The sequence below is a fragment of the Artemia sp. Qi Xiang Cuo genome, chromosome 13 (assembly GCF_049724085.1).
Source record: "Artemia sp. Qi Xiang Cuo chromosome 13, ASM4972408v1, whole genome shotgun sequence".
Classification (NCBI taxonomy): domain Eukaryota; kingdom Metazoa; phylum Arthropoda; class Branchiopoda; order Anostraca; family Artemiidae; genus Artemia; species Artemia sp. Qi Xiang Cuo.
In genome coordinates this window covers 28,427,170-28,441,746 of record NC_142806.1, presented here as the reverse complement: position 1 = coordinate 28,441,746, position 14,577 = coordinate 28,427,170, and the positions used below count along the sequence as shown (strand labels likewise).

Sequence of the window (14,577 nt, the reverse complement as noted above, 5' to 3'; positions counted from 1 at the left end):
ATTAGGTTATATATCTCAGAAATGGGCTAAAAACCTAACCCAGCCTGTTATCATCAAACCTTGCTTAATACTGAAAAAGTTGACTGGCAACGGTGACTAAATCCAAGGAGAAAAAAAGGTATTTCGGACATTCCTCGGTGAATGCCGACATTCACCAATATCGGACATTCACGGTAACGTTTACATCAAAAGAATCTGCTGTTCATGTTAATTCTAGATATGTGAATTCGTTAAGTTATAGTTGCCCTTAAAATTTTGTTGGTGTAAAAAATTTTGCAGGGGAAAACATACCTTGAAAGAGCCTTTATGAAAATTTCACCATCAACTTCAGAACGTTTCCGTTTTCTTCCAGGAAAGATTTTACTGAACCAGGGGTAGTAAAATATCAAGAGATGGCTCATTCAAACGGAAGTTCAACCGATCATACCACAGAAAATTGCCACTTAATGCCATTTTGTGCTTCAAAATATTGGATCTTAGTCCAATTGGGACCAAAATGACATCGAGGAAAAATTATGAGGTTGAAACTGTAAAACCATAACTAATTGAACCTCTATTATATAGAATATATATGCTGTATTTCAGACGATCATGCAATATTGTATTATTGAACACTCACTGTTGCAGGAAGGTAATCTTTTTTGGGGGGTGCGCCTGGAGTCTCAAAAGTGTATTTTCAGGGCCCTTATTTTCAACTTTTCGTGACTTTTCGTGCTATATGTCCTAAATGGGCATAGTCATATGACCTAAACGGCTTTTGCCGTCAAAATTCCACCTCCATTGTCGTGCTTTTTCTTTAGCCTGGCCTATGTTTTGGTGCACAAAACATAGGACAGTGTGAGGATTTTATTTCGTTCTTGTTTGTTTCTTGTGGGGGCAATTTAAATCGACACTTAATCAAAGCTGGGTGTCTCATTTGGTACTTAAAAAAAATACTGTGTTGTTCTGTTTTTTATTTAATACTTTTTGTTTATACATTTTAATAATGTCAGTGAGTAATAATATTGATACGTTTTAACATATCAAGAAATTTTAATATTTGTGTTATTTCATGAACTTTTCTCAAATATGTAGTATTTTTGCGCTTCCACGGAAGTTTTTGATTGGTTACTTTTTCAGATGTTGCCACTAGAGCTTTCAGAATTGATTGAATCCTGTTTAATCATTAATCCAGAAGAACGGCCAACTACACGTGACCTTCTGCAAATTCCTTTATTCGAAGCTCAAGTTGAAAGAGATCCACCAAGGCAAAAATTCTTCATAAGTACGGATTTTAGAGCCAAAGATCTCTCGTTGAGCCAAAAAAACGTAAAGCGTGTGCACCCTGTAAGAAAAAGGAATTTTTTTGAGCTCTATCATCTATGGAGATTAGCCGGAGGTGATCCTGAAAGTGAGCTAAGGAAAAAAGGCCTTACCAAGTCAAAGCCTTCTATATGTACTCTTCCTAGGTAAGCTTGCTTTGTCTGATTTGGGCCGTACAAAATCAAGGTATTGCTGAAAAGGCCTTACCAAATCACAGCCTTCTATATGTAATCTTCCTAGGTAAGCTTGCTTTGCCTGATTTGAGGCTTTACAAAATCAAGGTATTACTGAAAAGACCTTACCAAATCAGAACTTTCTTTAGGTACTCTTCCTACGTAAGCTTGTTTGTCAGATTCGAAACCTTACTAAATTCAAGACATTACCTAAAAAAGCCATAGTAAATCAAGGGCTTTTATATGAACTCTTCCCAGGTAAGCTCGCATTGTTTGATTCGTATTTCTTTTTCTTAAGTTAGGGTTGGTTTGCCCTCCGTCGGTTTGCACGGTTTTTACTTTTGACGATTTTGTCCCTCCCTTGAAATGGAAATCTTAAAACATTCTTGCCTGCTTGCCCGGCCCGTGATTGTTTGTCATTCTTTGTCAGAAACAGAAATGTATTGTCGACGTAGCTAAAATTGGCTTTAGCAACATGGTTATTAGTTTGCTGTATCTTATTTGTATTTCTTTTTCTTAAGAACAGGCAATTTTCCCGTGCTAGGTGTATGCAAGGGGGGGGGGGGAAAGGTAGGACACTAGTCCTCAGGTTTGCCTAAAATTTCATAATATACACGTTTATTTACTTTTTAACGATTTCAGCTCTCCCTTCAAATATACTCTAAAACACACTGTCGCATACATTCAAGCCCTAGATTATTTATTCTATACTAACTCTACTTATTTTTTCCGATCAAGGCTGTATCCAGGGGGATACGGTGTTTTCCCCCCCCCCCCTGAATAAACATCCTGGGTACAACTTTGTGTCCAATACTCATTTTTCCTATTACCTGTAGTTACGAACTTCGGTTTTGAGCATAAAACTAGATCAATATTTTATCGTTGTGAGCAGCTATATGTGTGGAAAAAATATTCCTTGTTATTTGTACTATTCACTCAGATAATTTTTCTTGAATTTTATTTTGTGTTTATTTATCAGAAACTCGCGCTCTAGAATTACTCAATACAGGGTTGCAAAAAAAAAAACACAACAGACGTAATTTCTGTTTTAATGAAGCATGTTTTATTTGAGAACAAACACATTGGCCGTCTAAAATTGAAATGGACAGTGCTTCTATGAGTATTTATTGAAGTACTTTTTTTTCTCCAAAGTATAGAAAAGAGAGCAACCCCTTTGAAAATGGGCAGCGCTGGGACGGAAATTTTTAATCTGAAACATCAAACATGTTTCAGTTTTTACACCCGGTATAAATATAATTCCTTACCTTTTTAAATATAATTCATTGCTAGTTCGGCCAACATCTTGCCGCTAAAGTATCCGTAAAGTTTCATAGCTGAAAGTTTCATAAAGTATCATATTGAATCATAAAGTTTCCTACCTAAAGTTTCATAGCTGATTCGTGTCGTCCTTGAAGGTTAGATGATAATTTTTGTCAAGGCAAATTGCTGTTCAACTAATTTCTTTGAGTTAGCCTCAAATGCCAGCCAGAGAGTAGGTGACAGGTTTAGAGTTGCATGCTTGGCTACTTCACAAAACTTCTAGAACACTTTATGCTCTTTGTGCTATGTTTGTCCCCATGGAATTATACGAATTTGATTGTTATTGATCTAGATAATCAGCTAAAGAATTTAAGATCCTCTAATGCTGATACAGTTTATCATAAAAAATCAGATTTTTGGAAATTGGTAAAATACTTAATCAGTTTTTTGAAGGACCAACTTTAATATCTTCTTCAATAGTGGTTAAAAAATTTAGTATGAAAACCAAGCATATTCAAATTTAGATTGCTTTAACAATCACCCCCTTAAGATGGTAGGTGTTATAGTTTCGCGCTTATTTTTTCTGCGTGCTTTGAAACTCGATAAAACGAAACAATAGTAAAAAAAGAGAAAAACGAGAATTATACAAGCCAGTGAAAAATATGGACTAAAATGCAAATATTTCGGTCAAGACCTCCGCTTGACCGTCCTCAGTGCAAGATAATAACATTGAAATTACTAATAAAATCCAAGGATACTATAAAAGAATTTCAAACCTTAAAACAAAGCACAACTAAAATTTGAAGACCCTCTCGATGTAACGGTGAAAGGGTAACTGAAAGAAAAAATAAAGTGCTGAATGGGAATTCAATTTTTTAATTCATACAGAGCATTTTTAAAAGCTAAACGCTTTTCAGGTAAAACATCATCACAGATTAGGTTAGGTTGCAAAATGTGATTTTTTTTTTTTATTTAAGTTAAAACGATCAGAATTAATTAGTTCATTATAAATGGCGCTTAAATAGGTTTCTCCCGTGTCTCTATTGAGAGTAACGTTTCGGTGAATGTACTTTTTTTTATCTCAACTGCCTCCCTGAAAACTTGGATGAGACCTTTAACAGGGGCAATAATGGAGGTGTTATCGAATAAAACGAAATGGTGCAGGTTGTCATACACATGCTGAGCCAAGGCGGAATCAAAAGTCTCAGGCCTTAGGCATAGCTCCATAGCTTTGTCGATTGAGGACCTGTGTTCCAGCAATCTATCCCCCAATTGCTGATGGGTTCTTCCAACATAGAAACAGCCGCAAGAACATGGAACCCTATTAACACCACTGCCCAAAATAGGGCTCGTTTTATCTTTACCGCTGTTAAAATAGTTCTGGATTTTATTAGAATTTTTGAAGGTGACATTGAAGTTATGTTTTTTAAGACGTCTTTGCAATTTTTCACCTAATCTGGGAAAATAGGGAAAAACAGTAAAAGCTTTCTTATTACCCGCTAAAGGGATGATATCCGTTGGAGGTTTTGGAAATGAAGAATCCTTTTTTTCCTTTTTTTGTCTTTTTTCTAATATGGATTTCAGTAACTTGATGGGATATCTATGGCAGAACAAAATGTCCTTCAGGTAATTCAATTCTGTGATTATGAGCTTTTGGACAAATTCTTATGATACGATCAACAAAAGATATAACTACTCCTCTTTTTACGCAAGGAGGGTGGTTGGAAGAGAAATGCAAATACCTTTCATTATGTGTAGGTTTTCTATAAATCGAATATTCAAGGCTGAGAGATTTATGGAAGATTAGGAGGTCTAGAAAAGGCAGTTTATGATTATCTTCCAGTTCCAAGGTGAACTGATGGTTGGAATCGAAACTATTAAGATGAAGTAAAAAAGCGTTAAGTTCTATCTCTCCGTGATTCCACACATTCACCGAAAGGTAGCTCTCAATAGACACACGGGAGAAACCTATTTAAGCCCCATTTATAAATAAATAATTAATTCTTATCTTTTTTACTTAAATATTAAAAAAAATCACATTTTGCAACCTAAACTAACCTGTGATGATGTTTTACCTGGACAACGTTTAGCTTTTAAAAATGCTCTGTATAAATTAAAAAATTTAATTCCCATTCAGCACTGTATTTTTTCATTCAGTTACCCTTTCACCGTTACATCGAGAGGGTCTTCAAATTTTAGTTGTGCTTTGTTTTAAGGTTTGAAAATTATTTTTTTTTATAGTATTCTTGGATTTTATTAGTAATTTTAATTTTATTATCTTGATGGTCAAGCGGACGGTCAAGCGGAGGTCTTGATCGAAATATTTGCATTTTAGTCCATATTTTTCACTGGCTTGTATAATCCTCGTTTTTCTCTTTTTTTCTCTTTTTTTACTATTGTTTCGTTTTATCATGATTAGCCAGTGTGGTTTCAGAAATTATTTACGCTTTGAAACTCCGAGGACTATCTGCGTATCGTATGTTCTTTCTCGAAGTTCTATCCTCCGTGTTCTTTCTCAAAGAGTGACAATCCTCGGAGCAAATGTAACTGAGAACCTAGCATGGCTTTACGCCGTATGTGCCTCAGGGTGTTTTGTTCCGTGACTAGTTGTTAGTACTGATAGTGGTTGATAGGAATAATGCATTCTTTGAGAGAGCCAGATGCTTGCTATATACTTAGTTTCAACATATCATCATTTTTTTACATCCTGCATATTTTACACTTCCGCCATAGGGAATCTGTCCTTCTGTGTTTAAGTATAAACAAATCAGTAAACATTATGCAAGCTGATTGTCAGGGGAAGTCAAAATATAAAAAAAAAATTCGTATTTCCCATTTCGTAACAGATTTTTTCGTAAAAAAAAGACGATTCCCAATCAAATGCTCAGAAATGAAAACTACTTAGAATCGTGCCTACGTATTGGGTATTTCAGTTGTTCCAAGGATTTAAAAATTTGAATCCTTTTTGCAGGCATTTTCATTTATGCAATGAAAGAACTAATGTGAACAAACCAAACAGACTTCAGAAATCGTAGCTTGAAAAAAAGTCCAATATTGATAAGAAAAAATGATTTGTCTATCTTCGAATTACTAGTCCGAATTATTTACATGAGGAAAGCACCTGTCCACAGTATAAAGGTATGAACCCTTACATTGCAGAATGGGTGGTATTGCGGGGTAAATTGATGAGAAATAATTCTAAGTTGCTTTGTTTGTCATGTTGTGACCCCTTCACGGTAAACAATCTTCAGATGTTGCACTTCTCCGTCTGGCTAGTATATCTGCCATATTCTGGTATTAATGCTGTAGGAAGGGATTTACTTTACTATCCAGTCAAAAATGCATCTTAAAACACAATGATGTTTAAAAAGTTTGACTTTCTTTTTGATTAATCCAGCAGTAAATTTTTATAATATTTTGTATTTACTACACTATTTACTAATTTATATACTATTATATAGCAAAACATTTTCTTTCTAAATCCAAAACTTTCTACAATGAAGTTACCGGTAAAAATAGAGAAGCGTAAAAGTCGAAAATTTACACCGTATTTGCATCGCTTAAAAGTCAGCTTGTTCTTGCAAGCTGTCTTTTTGAATGGCGTGCGTCAGACGCTTTAGCAGTTGTCTCATAAGTCTCTATCTATCTAACTAAGTTTTGATTGAATAATTACTATGTTTTTTAAGTTTAGGCTCTGTATTGTGGAAGGTCAGTCATTTGGAAGTGAAAAGGATGACTATAAGCTTTTTGACAGATCCGTGGTGTCAGTATCCTTTGACAGTCTTATCAAGCGACTTGAAAATATCCCCGAGGAAGCCTACTATCCTCTTCTAGTCGAAAGGTAAGAACTTCTGCTTTGAGCATAAGCCTAAGTATATTTTACACAATTTTTTTTTATTTTTGTCTATTTTAAAATTAATTGTGTGTGCTCACCCCCCTCCTCCCACCTAATAGGTCAGAAGTTGAGTGGAGTATCTTTCCTATATAAGTGAATTTATATTTATATTAAGTTTTTTAAGGAGAAAATGCTACTTTTTTCTTTTGATAGTCTAAGACTGTTTGATCGCGTTTGTTACGCTGATGTTTTATTTATGGTTTTTTTGGGTGTCACGGTCTTTTGTAAGGGGATCACTGTGTTGAGTGTCAGCTGTATCATTTACCGAAACATTTTCTACAGCGTATTTGCTCCAAAATGTTAAGCAAACAGTGTGCCGATTACTGTCGACTAAGTATTAAAAGCCTTTGCATACAATGTTAAGCCTTGCCATGTAGTAGCTTTGCATGTATTTTAAAGTTATAAGGCCTTAAAACTCTTCAGATGTAATTTAACGCCTTTGCACCTAGTTTAAGCTAAAAGAAATAAGCCTGTTTGATGCGGACAAAACCTGTTAAGCCTTTTCTATCGATTTCGTTATCTCATCCCACATTATAGCAGCGATTAGTCGTTTTAATGTAGTGTATATGTTACCGTGAATGTCCGAAATTGGTGAATGTCGACAATCACCGTTGAATTTCCGAAATACGTTTTTGTCTCCTTGGATTTACCAGCTTTGCCATTCAACTTTTTCATTTTAATACAAGGCTTGAGGATGATAGGTTAGATTAGATTAAGTTTGGTTAGTTTGGGTTAGGTTAGCTTATGTTTTTAACCCACTTCTGATATTCATAACCAAATTTAACCTAAACTAACCTAACTTTAACTTTTACCATCATAACTTGCGTATCACTGAAAAAGCTGACTCGCAAAGCTAATTGAATCCAAGCAGAGAAAAGGGAATTTTGGACATTCACCGGTGAAAGTCGACATTAACCAGATTTCGGACTTTCACAGTAACATATATAGTTCAAATTTTAACTGGAAACTTAGTTCATCACAATAAATCGTCTAGAAACCCCCAGGACTTTGAAGAAAAATATGTTGGCGCACAAACAGTCAGCTGATCAATCCAGATTCTTTGGCTAACTCAAAGTTATTGCGGAAGTATCTTACGCCTGCTTGCGTTCGTATAGATAATTTGTCCTTGGTCATCTGCAATAACCTTGTAATTTGTCCTGGTTTTCCTCTTGATGATCATCTTGAGCATTCGTATAGATAATTTGTCCTTGGTCATCTGCAATAACCTTGTAATTTGTCCTGGTTTTCCTCTTGATCATCATCTTGAGCGTTCGTATAGATAATTTGTCCTTGGTCATCTGCAATAACTTGGTAATATGTCCTGGTTTTCCTCTTGATCATCATCTTGAGCGTTCGAATAGATAATTTGTCCTTCGTCATCTGTAATAACTTGGTAATTTCTCCTGGTTTTCCTCCTGATCATCATCAGGGTGGCACCCTGGCCTCTCAAATGAAGCAACACAAAAAATTGAAAATGTCCAAAAGAGAGCTCTAAGAATTAATTTTAAAGAGGGCAAGATACCATATTTGCATTTGTTAAATATTTAAAAAATACAGAGCCTTGACAGACGAAGAAATAATTGGTATCTCCGTTTTGCAAAAAATGCCATAACAAACCCTCGGACGGCAATATTTTCCCCAAACGTCACTTCCCATCCAGATTACGGCCACCTTGAGCTGTTTCTGAACCCATCCCTGTTTCGTCCCCCATTCGCTGCGTTACTTCCAGATACGAAAGAACTTTTGTCCCCTTTATTACAGAAAAAATGAATAAAATGTCCCAATAGTTTCTTTTTTTCCCTTTTTTTGTTTATTAGCTGATGGTGCTGGCCAGGCTCTTGCACTCATTTACTTGTCCCCCCTATTTTTTCAGTTCCCCCTTTAATTTTTATATATTTTATTTTTAGTTCTTTTTTTTGGGGGGGGGGTTATTTATTTATTTTTGTCCCCTCCCCCCTTCTTCACCAGTTTTTATTTTTTTTAACTCTTTTATTGACTTACAGTAGTTTAATTATTGACATTTTCTTAGTGTCCCTTTTAATTTATATGAAATTATGTCGCGCGCTTTTTTGTGTATCTTCGCTTATCCCCCCCTTCCTTTTTTTATGTCCGTTCTAATTCTTTTTCTGATTCGTATTTGTCTAAGTTAAGTTTGACCAGTTTTTATCTTCTTAACCTTTTAATTGACTTTTTACAGTTTTAATTATTGACTGTTAAAAGATTGTTCCTTATGATTTTTCTATTTCGTTGTTGTTTTTTGCATTTTTGCCAGTTTTAGTGCAACCATTTATATTGTCGACTCCGAAGTCCGAATTTGTCGACACCCTTTGTGGGCTTGTGATAGTGATCTTTTTGAAGTAAATATCTTATCCTATCTTATCTTGAGCGTTCGTATAGATAATTTGTCCTTGGTCATCTGCAATAACTTAGTAATTTCTCCTGGTTTTGCTCTTGATCATCATATCTGTTTTCTTCTTGATCAAATTCTGTAAGTTGAATCAATAATTTTGTCGAATATAACAACAACATGTTCTAAAATTCTAAAGAGTTTCTGAACAGTTTATTTTAACTTAAAAAAAGCTCAATTGGTAAGGAATGACACTTGAACTTTATGCAGGGCCTATCAATTATAATACAAAAATTGTAAGAGATCCGCGTAACTTGAAACAAAATGATCAGGTAACATGTTCCATGATCTAATGGACCGATTTACAAAAGAACCCTGTCCAACCTTTCTTAAAACACTTTTCTGATACAATTTTAATGAATTTTGTCGTGTGGGTGAATAATGGCTAAACTGATCGAAATCACTAAAAGACAAATCATCAACACCTTTAATAATTAGAAATACACAAACTAAGTCCAATCTATCCCTTCTGAATCGCAAAGTTGGTAGGCTCAAACTTTTTATTCTACAATCACAAGGCAAGCACTTCAAATAAGGAACAGATTTTAATGCCCGTTTTTGTACTTTTTCAATAAGCTGTGAATCAGATTTTCATGTCGGATACCACACAGATGTGCAGTATTCAACTATTGGTTGTGTCATCGTCTTATATAGCTTAGTAAAGCTTAGTAAATGACTATCTTGAAAAGATGGGAAAAAAGAGTCAGATTTCATTTCAGTGTGTGTACCTGTTGAAGATTTTTCTAAGAATGTTGTGCATCAAATTGACGTTATTAACTTATTAACTTCATTGTTGGTGACGATATTGACATTTTTAACGTTACCTGAAAATATTTGGGTAAAGATCAGGGATCCCAAATTAATCTTTGTTCCAACTTCTTTTTTTTTTTTATATTATACACGTTCTGAAAACGGAAAGATTTAACAGAAAATGTTTTATCAAATGAAAATTAACCGGGAAATTTTCTTTTTACAGCATCTTTAATGTCCTAGTTGTATTAACGTTTGTTTCAATGTTTGTATATCCTTGGAAACTATTGCTTTGAATTTAATTTCTTGGTTTAGCGCTAATCTCTAAACCAATTTATGGTTTTTGGGAGAAGTTCAGAGTCAGTGAACCGTATGTTGTTTCAAAACGTTGATTTTGGGACTTCTTGCTTAAAAGGGGTGGATGTTTTCAGATATTTAGGCATATACATAGATATAATCCCGTCATTTGAAGCTCATATTGGTAAATTTAGAGCAAGAATATCCAGGGATTTTGGTTGTTTGCATAGGTTAAGGTTTATATTTTAATATCAAATCAAGAGAACTTTATATTTTGGATTAAGCGATCGTTATTTAAAGCATTATATGAGTTTCTGGATGTTGACTCTTCCTTCAAATCCAGGGGGGGGGGCTACAAAATGTTCGGAATTAATTAATGAGAATTTTAGGCCATGCTTTAGCGCATCTTAGGAAGATTGAAAAACTATCTGAAACAAACATTTTTTGATTTCTTGATATTCTTAATCTAAAAAGAATTTTTCATTTTAATTTAGAAATATGGCTCTGAAAAATCTAGCAAAGATCATTTTTTTTTTTTTTAATGGACTGAAACTTTTGGTTAAAAATCGATATTTATCGAGAGCTAGGAACAAGCTTATTTTTCTATTATCAACTCCCTTTCATTGGAAATGAATTTAAGCTGTCTGAATTAGTAAGTGAATCATCTTTCCTGCTCACGTTTAAGAATGATTCAAGAAGAAGGTTCTTTTAACTTACAGTAGCGGTCTATTCTAATATATTTAATGATTATCATCCTTATTTCCAGTTACTTGTTTTCTTTTTTCTTCCTTCTCCTTTTGTGGGGTGTATTTTGTTGTTGCTGTTAATTCCTTTTTTTGTGGCACAGAAGGCGCATTGACCTTTACCTTTCTCTCCTCCTTATTATTATCTGATCTGTATAAGTTGTACTGTTTTGATTCAATAAAAACATCAACAAAAAGAAGATTTCCAATGATTAGTTTTTAAAAAAATACTCTATCGTAGCTCTTTTTAAATAATTACAAGATAAATTTTTCTCCCCGTTCTGCACTTATAGTACAGGAATACAACAGGGCCCCTCTACAGGGAGGTTAAATAATTTTTACATGTTATTTATATCCTGTTTTTTGTTTGAACGCCTGTCCTAATCGTGTCACTTTTTTTAATTCCCTCCTAGCGGCTTGGACTTCTCGCACCAATTTGTCTTACATATTACAGACGTTTAATTTTTCATCTGCTTGTCATAAATCACGGATAAAATACGTTCATATATATTATGGATTTTGTAAAGGATTGGGTGTCTAAATAGGCACGTACCCAGGAAGTTGGTGACTTTAGATTCTTATAATTTCTGGCAAATCTGCTATTCTTATAAATTTTCCCCTACCTCATTTAATAAATTCCTTAGGACGCCCTCGCATTTAATACATATCAGGCTCTTTAGAATCTCGAATGAGTTGCAGTTTTTATTTGCTTTTTTGTGAGGAGGGTGGAGGCTATCAATCAATTATTTCTTGGGTACAAAATTGACAAGGTGCGTTTATGTTTTACATGACGCATTCGCACGGAATTCGCGGATTTTAGTCTGCGGTGACTTCCAGTGTGACCTTCTCTTGAAAGGAAAGTTACAAGACGTTCTTATGACATGTATTCCGAGTGAATGTACTCTTTACACTAAAGATCAAAACTTTACGTTCATTCACAACTCAGGAAGCACAAGCAATATTGATCACGTCTTTTCAAACTTCACTATCCCCTCGCCTATACAGGGGGGTTCAGAGCATACAGCAAGTGACCATCTCGGTCTGAAGTTCCGTGTTCCTTTTAGTCGCACAGTGAAATCAAGAAATCGAGGTTACATAGAAAGACGCGAGTGGAAAAAGATTAATATTGAACTGTATCTGTCGACGTGTGACGAAATTTTGGGCAAAATAAAAGTTCCATTTCAGCTTCTGGTCAATGGGTGTGATGACAAAATCGCACTCAACACATATTGTGCTGAAATCACCCACGCACTAAAAGTTGCTGAGTCTGCATCTGTACCTATTGCAGTTATTAAGAAAGGTACTAGGAAAAGGGGATGGAGCGACCATCCTTACGTGAATCATGCTAATAGGAGGTCTAAATGTGGTACTCAGTGTGGCGCGAATCCGGCATGCCTAGGTCAGGTACTGTTTTCCATCTCTTTTGTAAAACAAAAAGAGAATACAAAGCATGTGTGGATGAGCTTAAAGTGGAGGAAGCAGAAACTACTTCGAAAGAGGCTATCCGCGACCCGCAAAATATGTCGAAAAAGTTTTCAAGTAGTAGAGTGAAGCCAAAGCATTGTGCCACAGTACCTGAAGAACAGTGGTTAGAACATTACTCGAAGGTTTTCGGGTCAAAAAATATTCCTTTGGAAAAAGAATATGATGAATCGTTAAAATTACGTCTTGATTCGCTTCTGAAACAGAGAAATTATTTTGTGGTTTCTAAAAATAATGTTTCAAGGGCTGTTAGCCAGTTAAAGGGTAACAAGGCTCCTGGTCTTGATAGTGTTAGTGGTAATCATCTACGCAATGGTTCCCCGCTTTTGCTTCAGCATCTGCAACTACTCTTTCAGATGTGTATAGATAGTGCGACCGTTCCTAACTCGTTCTGTACCGGGGTTGTTACAAATATCCTCAAGAAAGGAAAAAACGCGAATGAGTGTGGAGGCTATAGGCCTATTAATGTCTCAAGTACGCTGAGCAAAGTGTTGGAAAGATTGGTTCTTAGCGAAATTGTATCGAAATGTGTTATAGACCACAGACAGTTTGGATTTCGAAAATATCTCAGCTGTGCTTTTGCCCATAGACTTCTAAAGCGTATTCTTGCTAAGGCTGAACTACTCGGGTTGTCCGTGTATGTATGTAGTGTCGATATTTCTGCTGCATTTGACTCAGTCATCCAGTCTGCCGTCTTCCAGACCCTGCTAGATGCTGGCGTGAACACCCGTATAGTGGCTATGTTATCCTGTTGGTACTCTAATAGCTATATAAGAGTGAAACTCGGACTTGAAAGACTTAGTGCGCCAGTTAAACTAAATAGATGGCTTCGACAAGGCTCAGTTCTAAGTCCGATATTATTTAACACTTTGACTTCTAAGGTTACAAAACAAATCTCTGATGGGCTTAGCCTTGATCTTTGTGATTTGAGTCTAATAAGCTATGCCGATGATTTACTTATGTTAAGTTTTTCTCTGAGTCTATTGCAGGATAATTTAGATAAGCTTGTATCTGGCTATAGAGCTATTGGTCTGCAAGTTAATGGTAAGAAAACTGAATTTCTGGTTTTCAACTCAACGAAACGGGATGCACCAGAACCAACTGTTTCAGTAGATAGCGCTACTATTGCACCGTCTTCGTCGCTTAAATACTTAGGTCTTCTGTACGGTCGAGATAAGAAAGCAACTACAATTCCGTGCCTTGACACCCTTATTTCAAACCTACGAATTAGCTATGCTAAACTGGCCCCCCTGAAGTATTCATACAATCGGCAAATTCTGGCGAGGCTATTTAGAGTGGTGGCACTTCCACATATTCTTTACCTGTACCCTGTATGGGAATGGTTTACGGAAAAGGCTTAATGGTTTACGGTTAAAGGCTAGATCTGCGTTCTGCAAATACTTAGAATGTCCGTTACGAGTACCGCTGTTAAAGAGAAATACACTTCTCTTGGACAAGTATCTTATTCCTGAGCCTCGTGAAGGTGTGGTAATGCAGGAAACCAATGCTCGAAAAGGTGCACTTGAGCACCTTTATGATTTCCTTCCGTTCCATGTCATGTACGAGTTGTGAATGTATATAGTGTATGTAATCTAATCGTTTATTTTTGAATTAATGTTTTTTTTTTTTTTTTTTTCCCTTACTCCGTCATGTTTTTGTTTTATTGGTGGGCTAAAATAAACTATCTATCTATAACGTATAATAACGTATAAAACATACATATTTTATGTTTTAGTCGTCTTGGTCCAGACAAGAATTACATAGGAAATGCTCAATCCCTACCTTTTGGCATCCGTGAAGTTGATATTGAATACCAGCTACATCGAATAATATTATTTGAAAGACTCTTAAAATCATATCCTTACACAAGAGATAGAATAATCGAAGAAGCGAAGAAAGACGTCCCCCCTTTATACAGAGGTGAGACATGGGCAGCAATATTGGGTGTTATTGGTGATGTTCAAAGACAATATGAGAATATCGATAAAGAGACCCCAACGCCTACGGATAGACAGGTTTGTGTGTGTGTGTGTTTTTTTTTTTTTACCTTTTCGTTCTATTTGAATGGTTAAGTAAATGTGAAACCTGCTTTTGAAAAAGCAAAAAGAATCATCTCGAATTGGCTCTAATTTTTCCATACGATGGATTTTTGTCATATTGCAAGTTCAATACAAATATACTCTTCACAATTAAGAAAGTTTATTGTGGTGTTGGGGGAGGGGTTTATTTGAAAGGGCACAGGGATTCCCATACTAGAATTTAACTGAC

At 35.4% G+C, this 14,577-nt stretch overlaps 1 protein-coding gene across 3 annotated transcripts in view; it reads left to right on the top strand.

Moving 5' to 3' along the window:
* Positions 1 to 14,577, top strand: part of LOC148945149 (TBC domain-containing protein kinase-like protein) — an 85,400-nt gene that overhangs the window by 32,648 nt on the left and 38,175 nt on the right. For all 3 annotated transcript variants that reach the window (XM_089099164.1, XM_089099165.1, XM_089099166.1), the window contains exons 5-7: positions 1,120 to 1,448; positions 6,427 to 6,576; positions 14,045 to 14,324. In XM_089099164.1, the coding sequence (XP_088955290.1) occupies positions 1,120 to 1,448; positions 6,427 to 6,576; positions 14,045 to 14,324 (759 nt within the window). The remainder of the gene's footprint in view (positions 1 to 1,119; positions 1,449 to 6,426; positions 6,577 to 14,044; positions 14,325 to 14,577) is intronic.